The 24,760-nt window shown below is 37.5% G+C and overlaps 1 protein-coding gene across 1 annotated transcript in view; it reads right to left on the bottom strand.

Moving 5' to 3' along the window:
• The window catches only part of LOC137179669 (glycine receptor subunit beta-like), a 64,096-nt gene that overhangs the window by 28,103 nt on the left and 11,233 nt on the right, over positions 1-24,760 (bottom strand). The window contains exons 2-3 of the mRNA XM_067584523.1: positions 18,176-18,305; positions 5,935-6,041 (exon numbers count right to left, since the gene is read on the bottom strand). Of these exons, the coding sequence (XP_067440624.1) occupies positions 5,935-6,041; positions 18,176-18,300 (232 nt within the window). The 5' untranslated portion in view covers positions 18,301-18,305. The remainder of the gene's footprint in view (positions 1-5,934; positions 6,042-18,175; positions 18,306-24,760) is intronic.

Raw genomic sequence — 24,760 nt, 5'->3', positions numbered from 1 at the left:
GCATAGATTATTGTTTATAATCAGTTAATGTCCGTGAAAAGGTCACATTGTGTTAATGCAATTTTATATCCCTCAATACCTCAACCTGTAGATGGATATATGAAATCTCTTCATCCTCCGCCGAAGGCCAGTCAGGTGAGAAGAATTTGCCAGTTCAAACAAATACAAATTTAAACTGGTTGATCACTCATTAAGCCTTGAGTTCTTGTAAATCTGAGTTTCATAAAATAACGTGTTACTAAAGACAGGCAAGGAGAGGGAGAGGAGGAAGATGGAGGAAACTGACAGGGCTGAAGGAACAGGTCTAATGGAGGTTAGTGATCAAGAAGAAAGCGAGTGGGAGTTGTTTAAGCTTTCAGTTAAAATTAATACCGAATTTTATGACATAGGCCTATTACTCATACTAGGCATAAACTAAATGATTTTATGACATTTTTAGTTTTAGAGGTTCACAAGTCATATTGTATCTGTGCTTAATACAAACTATATGAAGTTGTGATGATTTTACACCTATTGCTACTGAATTCATGACAGACATTTTGGGGCCATTTAAAAAAAAATATCCTCTCCCCAGACCCCCTTGGTAAAAGCCTAGCCGCCCTATCCATAAATCGATTTATCCACTGTATTTTTCAAAAGAAGGTGTTGCAGATGTACTATTAAAAAGGTGAACCGAGAACAACTTCATCATTTTTATGGTCTGTAGGATAAGGAGGATGACAAACATGCTTCAATACAGCAGTGTGAAGGTGTAAGTTTCTTGAAATAACATGAAATATGCTTTTAAGATGAAGTGAAATTACAAACACATTTGAAACACAATTGACAAGAACATACTAACAATTGATCTTTGATTGTGGGCAGCATTTTCAAAGTGTGTAACATTTCCAACTGGTGAAGCAAAACTAAACTGCAACATTTTTTGTTTTCATACAAAGAAGCGTGAGATTACAGTTTACAAACTAAAGATGTATGTTTTTACATTTATTTAATAGTAAGTACCTCCATCACACCAAATAAAATCTACATTTTTTAGTTAAAATAAGTCAAATGAAAACACAAAAAACATGAAAGTTTAGGATAATACTGCACTGTTCAGTTCAATTCAATTCAATTCAATTCAATTCAAGTTTATTGTCATTATATAGTGTATAATTCTTCTGACTTCTGTGCAGTTATTATGCTTTTATTGTTTTTATATTGATATTATGTGTTGTTACTTACTTTTATTCTACTTTATTTTTCTCTTGTTTTTATTTGCATTGTAAAGCACCTTGTAACTCTGGTTTTGAAAGGTGCTTTATCAATAAAGTTTACTTACTTAGTTACTTAGAGAAGACATACAATGAAAAGCGTCCTGTGGCTTCTAGGAGACATCGCAAGAGGAGGATAAAAAGGATAAAAAAAAAAGGCACTTGGGGTTTGTGTTTGTGAAACAGGTCCTCGACCTGCGAGTTGTATGCCTGTTTGGCTTTAGTAATATCCCTTTACAGTAGGTTGTGGTGTCCAGATTCGTAAAAATCAGGGTGCAGCAGTTGTATGTTCTTTTGGGTGCGTAGTTGGAGTTTTATCTCATCCATTTTGTTAACCAGAGATCTTACATTGACCAGGAAGATGCTTGGGAGAGGAGCTTAGTTCAGTAATAGATGTGATACATACGTACAAAGTTTATATAAAGAAGTTGTGCAACTATCTAAAAAAAAGTAAATAAAAGAACCCACCCCCACCAAAAGCATGTCAAAGGGATTACCTTTCGTGCAGTTTTCAGGTCACACTTGCCTTAAGATCTCTGCTGGTACACCCTTAGCACAGGCTCTCCACACTCCTATGTGTAACTGCAGTACAATTCAAGAGACTTTTTCTTAGTCATATAGTGTGAGCGTCAGTGCACAAGTACATAGTTGCAACTGCAGTATAAGTGTCTACTGTGGTGTGAATGAGTCTCTGTGTGTATGTGTGTGTGTACGAGAAGTGAAGGACATCTGGTTGTAGCTTGAAGCTTCACAGAGCAAATCAACCACGCATACTCCTCATGTTCTCTCTGCTCTCATGCTGTTTCCTCCTCTGCCTTAAATCTTCTCTCCCTCTCTCTTACTTTATCTCAACATCTCCCCTTTTTCCTTCTTCTAAAACAATGTCCACTGTTTAATTATTTCCTTTCTTCATAAAAACAACTGGCAGGAGCCTTAACATGAGTCATAACAAGGTCTTGACACAATGACACATATTTGATTGTTGATTATTTTACAGTAAATGCAGTGGATCTGCTGCCACATTAATGAGTCACTGCTACTCTACAGATGCCCTGTTTATTTTAAATGTATTAGTTTTTAGATGTTTTTTAGATGCTTTTGATTGGATATATTTTTCACTTGAAGTGTATTATTTTACTTTGCTGAAGATCATAGTAGTTTCCCCCTACTATGGGCATAGATTTAGATACGGACAGTAAGGACATTTCCCTACCAATGTGAAGGTGTTGCTGGATTGTTCCTACCAGTATTTTTACAGATCTCAAATGATCTCTCAGTTTTAACTCCACGTAATGTTAACAGTAAGATCTATGTTATTATGATAAAGAGTGAAAGAGCAGGATATGGGGGATACCCGACCTGATGATCTAGCAACTCTCAACTTCAAGCTGTTTGACGCTGTTTTCTGACAATTGTAGCAGCAGCCCGACAGCAGCAGTGAAGTCAGTGATGAATGAATGGTGGTCAATCTGAAGTGATCACTAGGCTATTTAGAGTTTCAATGTTTCAGATATCACAGAATTGACAACGACAAAACTAACATCAGTCAGTTGATATTATATTTTAATTTCAGGTGTGAGGTGTTTGCTAATTTGTGATTGTTGCTCAGATATGTTGTTTAATTAAACAACTATTACTGTTGGTGATACCTCCTCCCAAAGTGAAGTAAGACATCTGATCCTTTTTAAAGAAGAACCTAAGGGTCAGAAACAGCTGAGCTTAGCTAATAAGAGCGATCCGTAATCAATCTAAACGTTCATCTTTGAAATTAATTAGTGGGAAAAATATTTATTCTAATACCATCTCTCTCCTTTTAGTGGACCATGACATGGACATTATTTAAAATAAATAAAATAATAATACTAGTAGAAGCTTTTGAGATGATTCAAAGGTAGGTTTGAGCATTGCTGTGGCTCTGTCATGAAACTCTTCATTTGTGTTGCCCAAACCAACAACTGAAAGAAGCACAGAGCTACAGAATCCCAGATGAGATTTGAAAACCTTATAACAGATAGTTGGTTAAAACAGAGTAACACATTACCTACAGGCTTTTATACATTTGTGTTTGTAACTTTTATTGTGACACTCTATGAAATGTAAATTTTAAATAGTAACTTTGGTCTCAGATTTATAGTTAAGTAGGTAAGTAAAATAAAATGTAAAAATTAGAGAAAAGTTCATGATAAAAGTTTGGTTTCAGGCAAGTCAGCAAATACATATTCAATAAAGTAAACATTTGGCAGCCACTTTATGTGTGTGCACACGTGTGTGCATATGAAAGAGAAAAGAGGGATGGATACCAAGTGCACATACACAATGTCGGAGCTGGAAGGAGCATGGCTGGTTATTAGCAATAATTAATAATTATCAAAGATAATTATACATTATTAAAGTTAATAAAATTATTAATGTGAATTAAATAATAACAGGACACCTTCCACAAACAGGAACCAATAACCAGACAGTGAGGTAGTCTCATAAAAGAGTTCACTTAGAATGCTAATAATCTGATGGATATCAACATTCACAGGTGAACAAAGCAAGTTTGAGTTTGAGCTCTGACTCTCTCAATCAGCCTCTTATCACAGTAAGTAAACACAATAATCACAGAAGACTTCTCTTTAAATGTATAACAGAATTTATTATCCTCAGCAAGAATTAACAAAGTAACAAACACTTAAGTCACCAAATCACTGTACTACAACTGCAACTACCTAAGCAAAGAGACATAGAACAACTGTACACGGTTAAACGGACATGCAGGTGTGTGTATGTGTGTGTGTATGTGTGTGGGTGGGTGACAAGAGAGTCAACATGGCGGACATGACTATAGCAGGAAGTGGCAAGACAATGGCAATGGCGCCAGCCGGAGGTCGCCACCTATTATACAAGATAGAGTTCCTCTGTGGTACCAAAAAACCCAGCACCCCATTTTGCAGCAATTTATACACCTTAGACGATGAACCCGACCCAGAAGTACGGACATTTCTCAACAACCTGGAATAACCTAAACTATCTAAAAAGAAACTGACCCTCTGGATGCACCGCTATGATCAAATGAACTCTTTAAAGCCCTCATCCAAATGGCAAAAACCAAATCACCTGGATCCGACGGCTTCCCTGCTCAATTCTATAAGCACCTCTGGAACATATCATTCCCTCTCTTTTATAGACTGACTTTAGAAAAAAAAAGCAAATCCCAAATCCTTCCCAACATGAATACAGTTGGCATATCAGTTCTGCTGAAACCTCATAAAGACCCATCTTTACCATCCTGTTACTGTCCTCTTTAACTTAGGAATGCTGACTTGAAAATCGTCAATGCTGGCCACCACATTAGAGACAGTCACTCCTATCTTAATTCATCTGGATCAAACAGGTTTTATTAAGATAGACATGCTTCAAATTATATTTGCAGACATTTTAACATAATTCACTTTACACAACAAACTAAAAAAATCATTACATCACTGGATGCAGAGAAAGCATTCAATAAAGTTAATTGGACCTTCTTACAACATATTACACAAATTTGGTTTTGGAAACTCATTCATCCACTGGATAAGAGTACTTTACACTTCACCTAAAGCCACTGTCACCACAAATGGCTTCACAGACTTTAACACTTCCAGGGAACCAGACAAGGATACCCACTTTCTCTCCTCCTCACCATTTGCTATTTGAATTGAGCCACTCACTGCAGCAATTAGACAAAATGATCAAATCTAAGGAATTCAGACCTCAAACTCACAATATAAAATTCAACATCTTACTCTACCTACAGGATTCTGTCATCTCACTCAAATTCTGAAATAGTGTTTACACAGTCCAACGTGAGCATTTACACTTTCTATTACTTACAGCTGTTGTCAGACTGGCTTCATTCCACAGTTTCTGTTGTAGATTCTAGGAACACTTGTTTTCTGTTTGAACATTGTATCCTCATATGAGACACTGAGACAGCTGTTACTCTAGACATGGAGCGACCAACAAACTACGAGCAATGTCCTTGGCAGCCATCTTGGTAGGCGGACGTGACTCACAGGCTAGCCAACTCTTTAGCGTCTTTTAAACCACTTCTTAAGACTCGCTTTTATCGGATAGCCTTTTCTTAAATATTAACTACTTTTTCTTATTTTGCTATGCCCTCATTGTTTTACTGTTTAATACTGTGTTGTTGAGCACTCTGTTTAGAAAAGTGGTATAATGATTCATTGAAAAAATGATGATGACTTAGTATTACTAGAGGGAAGTTGACGCTTTTTGAATGGGAATCAGTTGGAGCCAACATCCAGTAGCAGTCAGTGGCATTGCATTTGTAAGTACTCCCACATCAGATGCAGCCTCAAACTGTGGTAGTTGCTGCTTAGTCTGAACTCTGGAAGCCTAAACTTAACTTCAGGCAAACTTAGGAACATATTTTTGCACAGAACGAGAACTTTGGCTTTTGCCCATTAGGAAATTATCTTTTAATGGACAGTATGAACAGGAGGAATGATTACAGCAAGATAAACTACACAATGTGCATATGGGCCTCTGACTATTAAGACAGGCTTGAAATATTGTGAACCTATCCTTTTGATGGATACAAAAGAATACATTCTGACTTGTTCCTGTGTGGCAATCTTTGTGCTAAAAAGAAATGTTTGTCACCACTTACCTGTGTAGTTTGTGGTATTACCTTGAAAGTTAGGCCTTATTCTTGGGTCATAACTGACCATGAGACGGTTCAAGATGTTAGAAGTGGAGTTAGCAGGAACCTGGGCCAAATCCTCTGGGGACAGCTGGCTGTTAAATAGGATATTAATAAAAATTGATGAACATAATTAACATCCAAATCTAAAACACTGTAAATATAGCTAAGTTTTTTTGAATACATGTGAGATTACTGCAAAATGCAAACAAGGAAAGGTAATAAGAACATCAAGTGGGTCAAGTGCATTTCATTAAGCACCTAATGACATAACAATCACTTACTGTACTTTTTTTTTTTTTTTTTTTTTTTTTACTGAGCTTTAAAGACTGTAGGGACAAAAACTCTGTGGCTTTCAAAAAAAGGGTTACCTCAGGACATCATCAAGACTATAGTTTAAAAATAATGTAAGTATACGTTTTAATTTCTGAGTGGTCAAAATAGAGATTTATGCCTTTGATAAGTAAAGGGAATATTTTAGTTTGCTTTCAATTATCAATATGAACTTGGATAGGTATAGAAATGCAGTATTTTAACCAGTTTTGATGTTGCTACTGCTGTGTGCACAAAAGTACTCTGCTTTGATACTTAAAGGAAAATTCCAGTTTATTTTAACTGGATGTCTTTCCCATAATGTGGCCATTGTTGCTCTGTGTGTCATACTAATATTGCTCTCTCCAACTCTGTTACAAAGATTCAGGGAATTCACAAAAACACATTTATCACATAATACTATACGATTGTGCGACAAGGTGGCTGCCTCCCTTTTTCCCAGTTTGTCTTCACTCTGAGTTTTAATTGTTTTTATTGTGAGCATTAATTTTTATCTATTTTTTTTAAGCTTTGTGTGAACTTTATTTTTATTTAATGAGGCAGTCTCATTGAGACTCTTAAGATCTCTTTTCCAAGAGACACCTGAGAACAAGAAACATTCATAAGACAAGAACACAATTAGCAGACAGAAACAACACAACTACACAATAAAAGAAACCAAAGGAATAAATAAAAGCAGATACAAGAATTATAAAAAAAAAAACATCAGACAATAAAGCTTTAAAATCTCAAAGAAGAATGTAAGACTAAGTTTAAGAGCATTTTGCAGTTCATTCCATTTAAAAGGTGCATAGTACCTGAAACTAGTGCTGCCAACATTAGTGCGAACATGAGGGATATCTGAGGTTAAGTAGTTACTGGATGGTGTACTGTAGTTACTAGATTTAAATGAGAGAGGAGATGTGAGGTAGTTTGGAAGCTTCAACAGTAGAGCTTGATAGATGAATAACATGAGATGGTTATTTCTTCTTGATTGTAAGGAAGTCCAACCAATCTTGTGATACAGAGACCGAATGATGTGATAATGTGATAACGATGTGAACAACTATGATACACAGGGTTTAATTGCTGAAGTGTAGATGGGGCAGTATGACAATACAGACGGTACTTACGGTTGGAAGAAGACAGACAACCTTTAACTCTATACAAGAAGCTTAGTTTGATTTTTAATTTCTGAGTCAAATGTTGAATATGAATCTTGAATTATAGTCTGCTGTCAAGCCAAATGCCTAAGTATTTGTATGACTCAGCAAGAGTAATATGGGTGCAATTTAACGTTTTAATGGTAGAATAGTCAGAGTCACTTTTGGTGGAGAATACCATGTACTTGGTCTTTTCTGCATTTAAAACTAGTCTGTGATTAAGGATTTATATTTGGAAAGTGTCAAAAGCAGACTGAAGACAAGTCAAGGCCTGGGCTGGGTGGGGGGGAGCTTGGGGCATAGAAAATTGTATCATCTGAAAAAAAAAGGACATTGAAGTGTTGATTAGGAAGAATAATGTTGTTTATGTATAATGTAAACAGCAGTGGACCAAGGATAGACCCCTGTGGCAACCCATTTCTGATGGTAAGAGGGCTCGATTGAGAAACATCAGCAACATCAGTCTGGGTTCTCTCTGTAAGGTAAGAGTGAAACCAATTAAGTGTGGCTTCATCTAAACTTATAGACTGTAGTTTATGAAGTAGGATTTTATGGTCAACGGTATCAAATGCTTTTGACAGGTCAATGAAGAGAACAGCACAAAATTGTTTTTTATCCAGGGAGGAGACAGTGCTATCAATGACTGAAACTGCAGCTGTAATTGTGCTGTGACCCGGGTGAAAACCAGACTGTTGTGGCTGTAGTAAGTTTAGTCAATCAATAAAGGTGTGTGATCAATAACGTCAAGGGCAAAAACTCCAAGGCAGGGTATTTGTGCACATGCGGTCTTAATGAACAAAGTGGACCTAAGTTTTGTGCACTTTTTAGCCACTATACAATGGAAATTCTGAAAATTCCCCACCTTAATGACCTAGTTGCTTGAATTATTTATGCTCATCAACTTTGGATAGCATTGCTCCCCTTAAAAACAGAGATAAAGCAAATCGTAAGTTGCAACCTTGATTAACTGAAAGTATTCATAGCTGTAAAAGAGTGCAGGAATGCTGAACGGAGGTGGAAGAAAAGCAGTCTTCAGTTCCACTATGTGGCAATGAAAAAGCTTCTACTTCATTACAACATAATGCTAATCAGCGTAATCCTAGGTTTTTATTCAAGTTTATCAATCAACAGGTTAATCCAGACCCTCCAAATGTTCCTGCTGAATGTGATGCTGACTGTGAGAAATTTTGAAATTACTTTACAGAGAAAGTGGAGTCTATCAGGGTCAATATCACCAGTATTAATTTTGACAGCAAATTTAGTTTTAGTTTTAGTCATAGTCTTCTGACTAAAATTCCATTTAGTTTTAGTCATATTTTAGTCATCTAAATTGTTTTAGTCAACTCAATCTACAGTAGATTGAGTTGACTAAAATCAACTCAATAGCTAAAGTGTAATGCATTATGTAAGGGTTTCTCTAAAATTTCCAAACTCATTATATACCCCTGGTGGAAACATCTATTAACCTGTTATTATAGAATGGTATTAAGGTGGAACATGCAATACAGACTGAAATTTAACTGTTGTGATATGATACATGTCTTTATTATGTTTTATTTATTTATCTTAAAATCAAGTCTCATAAAAGAAACAAGAATATGGCCTTGCTTTTTCACAAAAGACAACAAACCAAATGACCAATAATTAGATATGGACTGTTTATAACAACTTACATATGACATTCTTCATTCTCTCAAGCAGAAGTGCAACTTTCAAATATAAAGAAGAGAAACTATATTGGCTGTAAAGTCATTGCACATAGTACTTGGATATAGAAAATTCAACAGTCCTCTGTTAATAATGAAAACAAGTATCAAGTAACTCAAGACAAATGAAATAGATTTGGGTTGTGCTCTTTTCTACAGCCTGCACAGGCAATGAAAGTGAATGTAACAATTCTACTTCTCAGACTGATGAAATGAAATATTGTAAAGGCAGCAATGCCATTAGCCCAGCTGGAATTTTTTTTGTTCCAAATACGTTCTGAGAATGTTACATGCAATGTTCTAATAATGTCATCAACAGAAAGTTTTTTTTGTTCCCAGAATATTCTAGGATAACGTTCTCTATAAATGTTTGGTGATAGCCTTCTTAAAATGTTTAGTGATAATAATGTTAGAACATTATACCCTAACATTCCTAAAAATGTTTTCAGTGGCAAGTTGTTGTTTTTTTAATGTACCCAGAATGTTATTATTTTAGAGTAGGATAACATGCTTTAAAAACATTATTCAAAACATTATTCAAATGTTTTGTGGTAACATTTCATTAACATGTTTTAACATTAATCAACATTATAATAATAACATTATGACACAACATTCCTGTAACTCTTCCACTCAAAATTCCTGGGTAACTGGACCACTGTGGTCACTAGGATGACTTTGATAATTTACTTCACTATTGGAATTGACTAAAACATGGTAACGTTTGATAATACATCAGTATTCAAAAGTCTTAACAGAATTACTTTTTTCATTCATTCATTCATTTATTTGTTTTGTGAGTGTGTGTGTGTGTGTGTGTGTGTGTGTGTGTGTGTGTGTGTGTGTGTGAAAACATACTAAACCTGTCTCCGCTTAAAAAAAGTCATGACTAGGTTTCAAATCTAATAACAAAAATTATACACTTAAATGTCGTACAGTCAACTTCTGCACCATAAACTAAACATATATTATTGGGGTATGAGATAAACAGATAAAAAGATGTTAAAAAAAAAAAAAAGTACTCTGATCTGATGGTGTGTGTGTCATGGTGTGTTTGTGTAGGTGAGAGGTGATTGTGTTCCATGTTGTTTATTTGTTGATTTAGTCAGAGTCCGTAGACTGACAACAGTGAGGGGCCTCTGCTCCCCTCAGGTGCTGCTGCATTTTTGTTACTCTGAAGCATTGATGGACTTTCATTGTCCACAGTCACGAGTGGTCCACCTGCATTGTGACAAAAACAATTACAATCAGAATAATTTCTAATGTATCAGAAGTCTTTTTTTTTTTAAAACTGCAAACAGCAGCTAGTACAAGTCACTGTTGGTCAGTTCTTCTGTCTGTCTATCAGTCTCAAATCTGAAACGTGCAATAACGATTTGTGCCACTATGCATAAATTGTGGACACTGTTGCTTTTCATGTATGCTGCAACCTCACACAAACCTACAGTAGCAATTGTGATTGTTAAAACAACAGGATAGCGTCTGGACTAAGGCAGTAAATAATTCCTCACAAATTCTTCATTATAATATTATACAAATGATTTATTTATTTTTTACAACTAAAAAAAAGCAAGACAGCTTTGAGGGCAATTTTTCTGACAAAGGAATGGTTTCTTTGGTTTTAACAAATGAAAAACTTAATTTGAAAACATACATTATCATCCCCAGAGTGGACAAAATGCAAGTTACACTTTGTTGTGATTGTCCACCACAAAGGCATCTACCAAAGAGTATACACATACAAGATAAAATGTCGGTGTTGTGGTTGTCCGTCACAATGACGTCTACCAAAGAGTATACACATACAAGATAATACGTTGGCATCGTGGTTGCCCACCAGAACTGTCACAAATTGACTTTTATTCAGTTAGCCACATTTTCATGATATACTTTTTAGATCTTGGTCGTTTTTAACTGTATCTTTTAACTGGATGAGGCATTTTAGTCATCAGACGTCAGGATCTTAAGTTATCAGAGAAACAAGCTGAGCAAACGCTAGCAGCAGCTCGGCTAACAGCAGCTCGGCTAACAGCCCCTCCCGGACACCCTCTTTCCACCAAACAGCGTCGGAGAAACACCAATTTTTTAAGGAAACTGCTTTAATTACAGTTTTTAGTCCCCATGTACATTTGTTTTGGAGAGGAGGAGACATCTGCAGATAATTCAGCTCCCAGTAAAAAACATGTTTAACGTCTGTATCTAAAATTTTCAGAGAAGTAAGCTGAGCAAATGTTAGCAGCAGCTCAGTTAAGAGCCCCTCCTTATGTCTTGTGTCTTCTGAACAGCGCCAGGGAAATACAGATTTTTTACATGAAACTGCTTTATTCAGTGTTTTTACCAGTTTTAATCCCCATGTACATTTTTTTTGGAGAGGAGGAGACCTCTGCGGATAATTCAGATCGTGATAAAGACCTGCTGAATGCCTGTATCTTAAGTTGTCAGAGAAACAAGCTGAGCCAGTGTTAACAGCAGTTCGGCTCACAGCCTCTACTGGACGTCCTGTGTTTTGTTATTGTTTTGATTGAGAGACCATAAGTGGCAGAAATTACATATTGTGCGTTTAAGCAGTAAAACTCATTATGATGTTCCAGACGTTTGGTTGAGGAATTTTTCTCTAACTGGACCCCTTTGAGAAAAGAAAAGACAACAGTACTGATCAGTAGTGTTGTATTTAAAGGCATGCAGTGCATGGTTATCTAATTTCGGTTCCCGTTTGCAAAACTAAAGTTGACAGTGACAGAGTCTAATTCGGATGAATGAGAATATTGTCTTACAGAAATAAATGTCTTGAATACAAAATACGATTGATCACACTTTGCAAACACTACCTCTAGCTTGCTCCCTACTGGGTTTGAGCTGAGTATGACATAAATGTAATATTATGTTTCACTTGTACACTGTATTAAACAGTTCTCAACTTGACATCAGATTAATCACGACATACCATACTAACAACAAGAATGATTTACTGACGTTTGCATTGTTTTGAACAGGCATCAATAGTCATGTACTTTTTCATTCCCTAGTTCTTCCTAGCATACTGAGATCTCCATCGAAACCACAGCCAACAAAACCATAGCTGTGAGAGAGTCTCTCCGGTAAACCAAGGCTGAATAAGGAGCCGACGCCTTGACTCGTAAACAAACCGGATCGGACAGTGCAGGCTCACTGGTACCTTTTACGAACGGGGCCATAAACAACATGCACCACCTGCCTGAATGACTGACTGTCTGTGTTCCATTCAGACAGACAGAAATCCAGTTTAACTCCCCTGCTCAGTACAATGTGCTAGCTAGGCTAACACTGACAAACTTACATTGGTGCTAGCATTAGCTTCTTCAGTTTAACATTACCTTGAAGCTAATTAGTTCAACTAAACTTAAGTCAAAGAGGCGTTTCTGTACTATCCTAATAAATTATAATTACTTAATACGTACCCAGTTCAACGTGTATCTGTGTCTCCGTCGCTCTTGGTTTTGATCTAAATGTAGGTTAGAGTCTTGTTGTCTGCCTTTTTTCACAACCCCGGCCCTTCTCCTCCTCCACACCCAATCACCTCCAACTATTTTGACTTTTGAATTTCAATCACCAGTTTTTACTGGTGATTGTCACTCCACACGGTTTACAAAGGGTCTTGTTTTCCTTGACATCAAATGTGAAATTTATCCATATTTCTGTTCTTCTCTTTCTCCCAAACATTGATATTTCTGTGCAGTTTATGACACAGGCAGCAAGTGTGCATGCTAGTTGACTTCCCACTAGGTAGATTAGTACTATCAGTAATCTCCCACTCCCTACCACGCAAAGACATTAGTTGATTCATCATGCCAATAAAGCTTACTTGAATTTGATTTTAATTAGTTCTGATTGGATCTCTTCGAAACTCACCCCTCCCTAACATTCCGTCTCGTTTTTATTCACTCACGAAACTGTCCATAGATTAAGTCATAATTTTTGTCATCATAAATTAGTTTTTATTCACTTATTGTCTCGTTTTCATCAGTGAAAAAATATCATTGACGAATCATTTTCGTCATAGGTTACATCAACAAAATTAACACTGGTTGACATCATATACCATATCTGTCTAGGACAACTCAGTCACCCACAAAGGCCCTCTTTGGGTGCCATTCTCAATAAACGCTGGCTGTCATTTATTTACCTTAGAGTGACAAACAAACTGAATATTACTTTCAAAATTTAGAGTTTACTACAGATTGTGCAATGTATGCCACATCTATACAGTACTGTCACATCAGCTTTTCCTTCCAACATGGTGTGTGTTCTGAGAAGGGGCCTGTACCACAAAGCTGTGTTAGCAGCTATCTTTGAGCTTAACTCAAAGATAGATAGCTAACATTTTCCAGTATCACAAAGCTGGCTCACTTTTAACGGGAATAAATCACCATCTGGAGCAGGTTAACTTCAGAGGCTTAGATCACAACCTGTCAACACCCCAACCATATGGTTTTTCACATGTGGATACAGTCTTTTTCTTCTTCTAGACTAATTATACAGTATTTTGTGTTGTACCTCTTCCTTTGTCCACTAGGCATGGCTTCAGATGAAGATACATGGTGGTCATATATATACAACAGAATACATTTTTCATTTACTTGTGTTAACTGGTTCTGATGAAATGCATCGCAAGAACCTAACGTAAGCGTGAATGAGGGCACTGCTTAGGAGCCTAGGCCATGGTCCAATGAAGTCCTGTTCCTTTTGGTTTGGTGCTATTTAACCATTCACAAGTCCTGCCTTGTGAGAGTGAAAGTGAGAAAATGTGGCGAAAAATTTGGTCATCAATCCAAAACACATGAGACACGTCCACTGATGGCCAAATTGGAGCTTTGGCGATCAAAGACAACCTGCGGCAAAATTTTTTTGGTGTTAGAAATTTAGGACCAAATCTTCAACGTGACTGCCACTACAACCCACATCTAAGAAGTTAAGGGGAAAAAACAGTGTGACATGCAATAAGCTTACACGATTGCTGTTGTTGCACAGTCTAAAGGCACCTTTACTCCCACCCTCACCCAGTAGAAAGGAAGGTGTGCATGCATCATGTCTGGCATCAGATTAACGCTCCATAGTGTCTTGTTGTCTACAGACTGTAGTCATCATAGCAGACAGGAGGATGTCCTGTTCAAGACGGCTTTATCTAGTGTTAAATCTGGCTCCAATGGGAACCTTTCTCTGATGGTATGGTTAATCATAAATAAGTATTTTTATGTATTTATTAGGTAGTCAAGAGTAAATGAATGAGTAAATAATAATTATATCAATTTTAATTTGAATTTTCTCTTGTTTGGCCAGCAAGAAGGGCTACTTCCTATTATTATACTCTCATAGGAATGATCTTGATGGACAAATAATTCCATATGTGATTTATTTACAATATTTATTCATACTTCCCCTCTTGAAACCATTATCCATGCAAGGAGCAACAAGCAATGAAAAGCCCAATGCTGGATTTTTCAAGCCAAAACAAATATTGATATTTGAGAGTTTGAAAAGTCTGATAAATGGATTTTTTGCTAAAACTGTGCGTCACCAATGACAAAATCATCTTAATGTGTCACTTTATTTTTCATTTACCAGTACTGTATTGTTTCTGTCTCTATGATGCTTTTGTATTTAGACACGGAAGCTTCAACGAGAGCAATGGTCTCCATTTCAGGAAGGTACTGATCATACACACATTCACACCTGGAAGCTGCCCAGTACAGCAGTCTGATCTGCTGGTCAATGAGCAGCTCCATTGGAGCAGTTGGGGGCTCAGGGCCTTGCCCATGACCACCTCAGTGGTGGACATGAGGGAGGGGCAAGTGCTGCTTGCTCACTTTCTCCACTCAGATTCATCCTGGAGATCCAGGAATCATGTGTCCAACATCTTTTGTAACTTTCTGACAAGTGTGCACACCTCATGCAGCGATTGGCCAGGTTTGAGAAGGTAAGAATGTAGGCGGAGTTTGAACTACTCTCTAAAGCTCTTGTTTCATTCTATACACAACTACTTATGTACCTTTTCCAATGTACAAATGAGGGCAACACCATGAATGCCTTATAGGAAAGACTATTCAAAAGTGTGCACCTTTATCCCAAAATTTGAACCATTGCTGTGTCTCTCTGCTGTCTCTATAACAGGCTTATGAGGTGAAAGCCTGCTGTGTGGCTGTTCAGAACAGCTATAACAGAATTTTCTCAGCTGTTTTCTCTAATTAGATTTCACTAATCTTAGTCTGACTCTACTAAATCTGATCCTTTTAGTTTTATACAGTCAGATAAAGAACCTGCACATTTCGCAGCACACACATTGGACCTTGTTCTTTCTTTTGGTATCTGTCTGGACTCTGTTGCAGCGATAGCTAACTATGTGGCTGCACCACTAACTGTGAAAAAAATCATAGTGCACAAAAGGACCAAAGATGTTGTCAAACACCAGTCAGAAGTACAGAAACAAGACTTTACTGATCTGTTGAACATACTCAGCTACTTGAATGCTGAGATGCTAATCAATGGCCTTCTACCACCAGTCAGAGAAGGAGTTGAGAGATTCAGCAGATTGTTGGCACTGAACACATAGCTTTCAACTACATGTGCCCTTGATTCAGTGCACCTTATTGACAATTTCATCTTTTTTTGTGTCCGCAGACACCTTTTTAAGGCAGATGGAGCCTTAACAAGTCAGGTGTAAAATTATTCACCTCTACCCTATTTTACTCGCTGCGTCACCTTTCTGTTCCCTCTGCCAAGAATGAGACGAATCAATACAAGAAGATATACCACATACCAGAAACCTTGAAAGAAGCCACCTAGGCCCCTCCTGACAAGAGCTTACAACATGAGTGGTATCAGAGCTAAGAGGCAGATTCTCCATTCCACATACCAACCACCACCTGTAAGGATTCCCCCTAGTCTCTCCTCCTGGAGTTTACTGACCAGATGAAAGAGGTGGTCACTGCCGGGATCAAACTTATCTCTTCCCCCTTGTTTAACCTTCCTCTACAAGCAGATGTCTTATGGAAATATTGCTTCTTTTGAATGAGTTGCTCTTCAGCTGAATTCAGTGGCGTAGGCAGAAACTATATTTTGGGGGCCAATTCTAAAGTTGAGTGGGCCATCTTTTCCCAGAAACATAGACCTATGAAAACTGAAGTAGAAAAAAGGACAAACATAGAACAACTGAAAAAACAGTGACAACATTCTGCAATACAAAGGTAATAACAGCAAAAACCTCCCTACAAGACATCGTCAACCCTGAGAGCCTCAGTCTATAAAGGAATCACAGTGCACAGAATAGACAAAAACCTGTTTTTTAGAACTGTCAGAGCATGGGCTCTACAGCAAACAGTACTGCTAATTAACCATTTTATTGCACAAAGTTGCAACTCAACTTTAACACTGAAAGCAGAGATAGTGTAAAAATACTGCATGACATAGTATACATTGGACAGAAACCGAACATGTAACATATCCCTTGTGTATTCATTATAGCCTACAGCCACTGTTGCTCAGTACCATGTTGAGCGCACAAATAACACAGCAAATGTAACAGCAGCTGTTTACATGAATCAGCAGCAAAAGGAAATCATAGAAACATCCAGCCCAGCACTGTTTGAATTATGAAAGAACAACACACTTTCTATTCAGGCACACACTTTCTATTAAATCAACAATTAACTTGTGTTTGAAAAAATAAGCAACTCATAAACTAAACTATGAATCCTATTAACAGTAAACAGCTAATACACACCGTACCATTACTTAATGTGAAGGCTTTAGTGAAAACAGGGTACCTTTGTTGTTTTCATGGCCTACAAAACAAGGCAGAAATGCAAACACTGAATTCAGAGATTATCTCATCATGGTCCAAAGAGTCACAGAGTGCCTTTTCAGGTTGTTGAGATAGGTTGTTGTCATGGATTCTTTGAGGTCCATTTTAATCCGACCTGCAGTGGAGAACAGTGTCTCAACACTACAAGAAGTCATAGAATTCAATACTATAATTTCCCGTCTGACTAATCACCAAGCTCAGGGACATGAGGTTGAGCTCATCACTCTACTCCTGGGTCCTGGAGACCACAAGTGGTGAAGGTTGGAACCTGCACCTTCAGCACCCGAACCATCAACACCGGTGCCCCCCAAGGTTGCATCCTGAATCCTCTGCTCTACTCCCTTTACACCTGTGATTGCATTGCCACACACAGCTCCAACATCATCGTGAAATTCGTGGATGACATGGTGGTGGTAGGCCTGATCTCTAACAACAACGAGACAGCCTATCTGGATGAGGTGGAGGTGCTGTCATCATGGTGTAAGGACAACAACTTGGACCTGAATGTCTCCAAGCTCAAGGAGACGGTGGACATCTATACATCTAGGCTTGGCATTTATAATTTAGAACTATGAAATGCAAGGCACTCCTTATCTGACATCATTACCAAAAAAAAAAAAAAATGTACGTGTCTTGTTTGCCCCTATTGACAGGCTGACAACCCCCCCTGTGTCAGTAGCCCCTGAAGTCTATTATTATTATTATTATTATATTAGTAGTAGTAGTAGTAGTAGTAGTAGTAGTGGTAGTGGTAGTAGTAGTAGTAGTAGTAGTTGTTGCTGTATTAAATAAATAACAGGAACTGTATCTATTATACTGCTGACTGTATACCTAATGACCATTGCCCTGTTTGATTGGTCAGTTGTGGCAGCTCTTCACCATTTTTTCTCTAATTATTATAATAACTTACAATAGACTTTAAACTGAAAGTGCAGAGTGTTATAGATAGAGAAGATGACAGACATTATGTATTTACAGGAATAATTGACATTCATATTATAAGGCAGCAGAATACATCATGATAGAATAAAGTAATAAAAAGGAAAGCAATCAAAAAGCAAGAAAATATGGGCAGGACAGTGTCTGAAATCATATTTGAATGATGTGGCGTAGTAGCGTAATGAATGATGACAAATTCTGAGGATAATGTTGATAGTAATGGAAGTGTACTGAGAGAGGATATATTTTGAGAATATAGCATATTTACTCACGAAGGACAGACGACTTGCTTGCCTTTCTTTCCCTTCTTTGTGGATTTTCCTTCCTTGGCTGTGGTCAAATGCCAACAACTCAGCAGCAACAGCAGCACAATCACTGGCCTCAATCCAGCAGCCATGGTGCCTAAAACAGAGTGAAATGCTAGCCTTATCACATGTTACTTGTAACAGAAAGTTTAACCCTTAAAAAGGGTTAACCACTTAAAGAGGTCATATTATGCTCCTTTCCCAGTTTAATATTTTAATTGGCATGGTCTATTTACAAACATTTGCATGTTTTTATGGTTAAAAAAGCATGTAGTTACATCTGTACAGGTCATGGATGCAGCCCCTCTGTCTCACTCAGCCTGAAACAAGCCGTTTTGTGTCTGCTCAATGCCCCTGTCTTCCGATTGGCTGACTGATTTCTGTGTGACGCACGCCTTGGCCAACCACAGGTAACAGATTGTAGCACACAGAGAGCAGAGGAGAGGAGAGAAACTAGTGGGACCATAAATGACAGCAAAACGCAGTAGAGACTCTCACACTGAGCTAAAATGAAACAAATGCACATAAATTAGGTAAATTACATAAATAAACATGTTTTGTTTCTTTCCAAGACAATGGTAGGGAAGACACTGTGAATATAGTTGTGACATCACAAAGTTACGGAAGTCCAAACAGCTTGTTTAAAGGAACATTTTCTGAATGGTGTGGACTTCTCCATGGACTGAACATTTTGGGGCACAATACCGCAAGTGACCACTGGGAAAAATTGGCTGCAACCCTATCCAGCTGTTATTATACATCCATGGTGTGAAGTCAAACTCTTGGCTCTCGGCAGGGATTTCCCCTTTCCAGCTGTGATGTCACTGAGGGTATAAACACCAGAGTTGCTTTTTGAACAGCACTTTCCAGCTGCTCGACATCTAATGTAAGGAAGTAACTCCCATATGTACAACTGTAACTAGGCCACACAATCTCAACCTGGCTGGACAAGTAGAGATTTTCTACTGGACTGAAACACATCCTACTTGCTTCCTTAAGTGACACAAGAGGCTTAAGTTTGGGCAGAGATAGGCTATTAAAGTGTGTTATTTTCAATTTTATTGCTGTTGTTTTGTTGTGAACTTAATGGAATGAGAGTCCGCTTGCTGCTGAGGATACTGTGAAGTGTTGGTGTTGTTTCACACTAAACTGATTTGTGTTTGTCCAACTGCTTGGACTGCTTTGTGTTAGCTCACCATCGTGTGTGAGACTGTGGGTTGCATTTTATTTGTTGAAATCAGACTGCGCCCGGTGAATAAGGATGTTCACTCTCTGTGAAAATAAAAGCAAGCGCCACTTCTCTTCATGATCGCCGAGATCTTTCATTCTTCAGTACTTCCACCTCCTTTCTCCTACTAACCATGCACATACATGCTCCTACATGCACACACACACTCGTGGTGAGCAGATAAATCAGTAACTGAGCTCAGCATATAGACACGTGAGACAAGTGTTAAACCAGCAGGTGCCATTAGCCATTGTCTTTGTTATATTCTCGCGGTCAGTTCCTCTGACCCGAACTTTCACATGACATATCCCCCCCCATGTGGGTCACATCCGCCATCTTGCTCCTCCTCTTCATCTCTTACACACACACACACACACACATCTGGATGTGCCATATGCTTGCTTGTTGTTCATTGTTGCTTGCTGTTTGTAGTTACTTGTGCTTATACTTGTTTGTTTGATAGTTTGTATTTGGATGTTTTTTGACCTGAAATGATATTGATTGTTAATTGATATCACTAATGTTAATAAACTCTGTTATACCTTAAAGAAAAGGTGTTTTGATATAATTTACATACATATTGTGGTAAAGGCAGGTTGTGAGGGTCAGTGCTTTGACTCAACCCTTCATTGTTAACCTTATAAATAAAAATGTCTCTCTGATGTTGACATTTTTAAAGTGAACACCCCTTTTTGTTTTCACTGTTTTGGTTAATAACATTATTAATTTACATTAATTTTTGTATTGATTTTTAATAAAGACATTAATATTTCTAATAACCAAAACTGCTCTTACTAAGTCCCAACACAGTACTATGTAATACTTTCATACTCTCTGGAGACCAAAAGAGTTTTAATATTAAATAAGTAAACAGATATGATGAACATTACCATGAAATCATTACATACCTCAATAAATGTTTAAACCTCAGATCATTATTGTATTGTAGTCATCTCTACATTATTCCAGCAGTTATTTATCTCAAAATGTCATTTGTGCCAAATGTTTTTATTTCACAAGTCAACAACATTTTTTTCCTGTGTTTCCATGCCATTTTTCATTTTGTAATTCTACTTTTAAGGATGAAATCGTTGTCAATCAAGACAAACTGGGCAGATCTCTGACAGTTCTGTGATAACTGTCTGCTCAGCCACACACACAGGCTCTGCCCTGTTTGTTTTGACAGATTGACAGATATTATCTGTCTGTATTCATAAGATTATTTAATTTCATAATGTCTTTCATTTATAATTTAACTCTTTGGATCTTCATATTAGTCAAGCGGTAGTCTTGATGACTACTTATACTTCTACTTGAGCACAGTGTTTGGCTGTTCTACCCACCTCTGAAGAGGATATATGAACAGTTATGGCATGTGTACAATTCTTCCACCGTTGGCTTCTCTTATCATACGCATGATTTAAATAGCACTGGAGAGCTTATGTAACTTCATAATTACACCAATCCAGTCAGTGAGAACTAACTGACAGGCTTAACAATTGGATGCTTTTAGTTGAACTAGTGTTACTGGCTGACAAAGTCCAATATAGCATTATACCAATAGTCATCAAGCAGTGTTCTTAAACCTTTATAGCCATGCTTGCAGCACAGATCAAGGGATGGTCATACTTGGTCCCTTGGTTCGAAACTTTGGTTCAGAGTGAAAAATCTCAACAACTTTTGGATGAATTGCTGTTAAATGTTGTATGGATGTTCATATTATCAATATTAATTTCAATATGTATAATACTTCATTATTTATGAGAGGCAGGGGATGGTGGTGAAAAACGGGGGAGGCATGTCAAATAATTTTTTGAACACTGGGGAGGGACTTAAATGGTAAATGGACTGTACTTGTATAGTGCTTTTCTAGTCTTCCAGCCACTCAAAGCGCTTTTTACACTACAAATCACACTCACCCATTCACACACATTCATACGCTGAATGGGTACAGGGGGTACCATGCAAGGTCCCAACCTGCCCATCAGAGGAAGCTAACCATTCCCACACATTCATACACTGATGGCACAGCCATCAGGAGCAATTTGGGGTTAAGTGTCTTGCCCAAGGACACATCGTCATGTGGACTGGAGGAGCCGGGAATCGAACCGCCGATCTTCCGATTAGTGGACGACCCGCTCTACCTCCTGAGCCACAGCCACTTATGTTTGTTTTAATTTGTAAGGAGGATTTGCATTTTGCTTAAGAATTTCGCTGTGTGTTTTAGTGATAACTCTCACTCTCTCCGTGATGTTTGCTCGTTACATTGGCTAGATTAAGTTAGCGTCTTATTTTTGTTTCAGAGCTGGAACTGTCACAGGTAACTTTTGCAGTGCTATAGGAGAAGACACAGTGAATTGGGCTGGTAGTTTGCTTTTCTCTCTAACGAGGGAACAGGGGTTCAGAAGGCTAAGGTTTAATAGTCACGGTTCGCTATTAAAAGTTATGGTTGGAGGAGGTCAGCCTTTGCTTTTTATTTTCTCCAATAATACCTACCTTTGATGTGAACATAGTAAAATATGGTTATTTACGGTGGAGAGAGGGCCATACATTTTCCTCCAATCACTCAGGGAGGTTCAAGGAAAAATATCTGTAGCTCCAAGGAGGGTCAAGATAAAGAACAAGAACAAAGTCACATCCCAGCCACCCCCCTCCCTCTGATAAATAATGAACAGTCCCTTACGAGCAAATACTTGAAAAAAAATGCCATTCCCATCAGGCCCAGCTCTACTTTGTGTTTAGTGGTATTTGCATAAAATTTTCATAAAATAACATTTTCATGAGTATTGGACATTGCATGTAGGAGTTAATTATCACTTCCTCTGTCCACTGTGGCACTAAAGAACATCCACTAATTATACATCTTTTTGCAGTATATGATGTATAGACCACACCATGTAAATTTAATGTAAATCTAATGATGTTTGTCACATAAGGCTGACTTCATGTTGTCAGTAGGTAGTGCTATGACTATGACTTAATACTGACATGTAGCTGTGTTCACGTCTGGACTCTTATCAAGCATGAGAAATTTAGGAGCAGATTGGACAGTGTAAAGTGGCATTACAACAACTTCATGTTTCATGTTTTGGGTAAAATTGACTGGCATGCCATTTCACAGATATTTTTTTCAAAAACACAAATGCTTCACAATTAAGCATTGCAAAGATCTTTAGATGTCACCTACAAATTTGAAGTCACTCGGTTTAATTCTCTAGGAGGGGTTTGTAAATGGCTTTGATTTTCGGAAAAAAATGCACAGTAAATTCAAAATGGCTGACTTCCTGTTGGACTTAGGGTATGGCTCTAAGAAGCTAGAGATGTTGCATCTGCCTACCAAATTTTGTACATCTATGTGAAATTTAGAGGTGGGGGCTTTGAAATTTTCTAGGGGGTGAACTTGAGCCATTTTTCCACACCCAAGAGCAAGCCTCATGTCAGATATCTAGTTTCGCCACTTCTGATGCATGTGCAAAGCTTTGTGAGTTTTCAAGCATACCTAGCGCCTCAAAAATGCTAAAAGTGCCACGCCTAAGCCCAATTGTGATATCAAATTGAAATACTTCCTAGTTTGAACTGTGTTCATAAAATAAAAATTGACGCATAAAATCCAAAATGGCAGACGTCTTGTTTGGAGAAAACTTTTCAAAAATATGTATCATGTCCAGAATGATGAGAGCAATGATCCCACCGAATTTCATGAACATCCAAGTAACTTTATCCCAACATAGACAGACCTGATGGAAGAGGAGGAGGGTGCTTTTTTATGTGAAAGACAACATCAAATGTGAATGTGTGGTTTACAATGTGGGTAACACGTTAGAATATGTTGGGATAAAAATAATGTTATGTTACAAATGTCTTTTTACATCATAGGTGTCTATAGGCCCCCTTCTGCAGATTACATTTCTATGATCAACTCACAGAAGTCTTGAAAGAGTGCAATCTCAACAAAGAATTATTACTTATGGGTGATTTTAATGTGAACTGAGAGGATAAATCTAAGAGGAAAAAACTAAAAATGATCACAGAGAAATTCCAACTAGAACAACTAGTAAAAGGCCCAACTAGGACTAGGAAAATGCTCCAGTACACAAACTGATCTGATATTTACTAACAAACCAGAAAGAGTAACTAAAAGTTATAATTTAATCACTGGTTTATCAGATCATAACCTAACCCTATGTGTGAGAAAACTGACTAAAAATAGAATAAGGACCACAGCAACTAAGACAATGATCCTTCAATGCATATCCAAAGCTAAGCAAGGAGAATTTGTCAGTGAAATTAACAGCTTGAACTGGGATGATATACTGTCCTCTGATGATCAGGACTATGGCTGTGATACTATTACTCACAGAATCAACTCTGTGAGGAAAGATTTAATGTGAGGATACTGATAAAATCAAAAAATAAAAACAATTTACCGTGATTTAATGAAAACTTGTGGAAACTAATGAAATCTAGAGATGCTGCACTAAGGAAGGCAATTAAAACTAGAAGAGACACTGACATGCTGATTTATAAAGGTTTAAAAAACACAGCTATCCAAGACCTAAGAGAAGCTAAATCTCGTTTTTATCTCAGTATATTGACTGAGGCAAAAGGAAACAGTAAATTGATCTGGAAAAACATTGATAAGCTCACAAGGAGGAACCCAAAATGTAAAAAAGTACAGGGAAAGTTAATTGAAGATCATCTTACTGTTGCTTCTGTCTTTAATAATTTTTTCTTGAGTCTGTATATGAGTTAGGGAAAAAAATTACAAAAAGGAAACTGGATATTGCTCCTTTACATGTTACAGGCCAGGTTTTTGAGCTGGTAGAGGCTAATGAGTTACAAGTAAACAAAATCATCAGCTCCTTTAAAAGCTCCAAAAGTAGAGATGCTTTCCAATTTGACACCATGTTTGTTAAATCACACAACGATATTTTAACTCCCCCCCATTGCTCATTTACTTAACTTGTCTTTTCAACACAGCTTCTTTCCTGATGACTGGAAACGTGCCATTGTCACACCTATTTTTAAATCTGGAGACCACCTTCAAGCCATTAACTACAGACCAATAAGTATACTGCTGGTACTCTCAAAGGTTGCTGAGATAGTTGTCATTGAACAACTGATAGCATTTCTTAATACAAGCAATTTTGGTCTACATTGTATGCAATTTGGCATAAGAGCAAATCATTCCACCGAGACTGCAACCTTGCACTTAATAGAGCAAATTGAATCAAGACTTGATAAATTAGGAGTAGTTGGTGCTGTATTTTTAGATCTGCATAAAGCATTCAACATAGTCAATCATAATGTTTTAATATCGAAAC

The sequence above is a fragment of the Thunnus thynnus genome, chromosome 3 (genome assembly GCF_963924715.1).
Source record: "Thunnus thynnus chromosome 3, fThuThy2.1, whole genome shotgun sequence".
NCBI lineage: Eukaryota > Metazoa > Chordata > Actinopteri > Scombriformes > Scombridae > Thunnus > Thunnus thynnus.
Note: the sequence above shows the minus strand (reverse complement) of the source record. Positions and strands in the feature narration are given on the sequence as shown.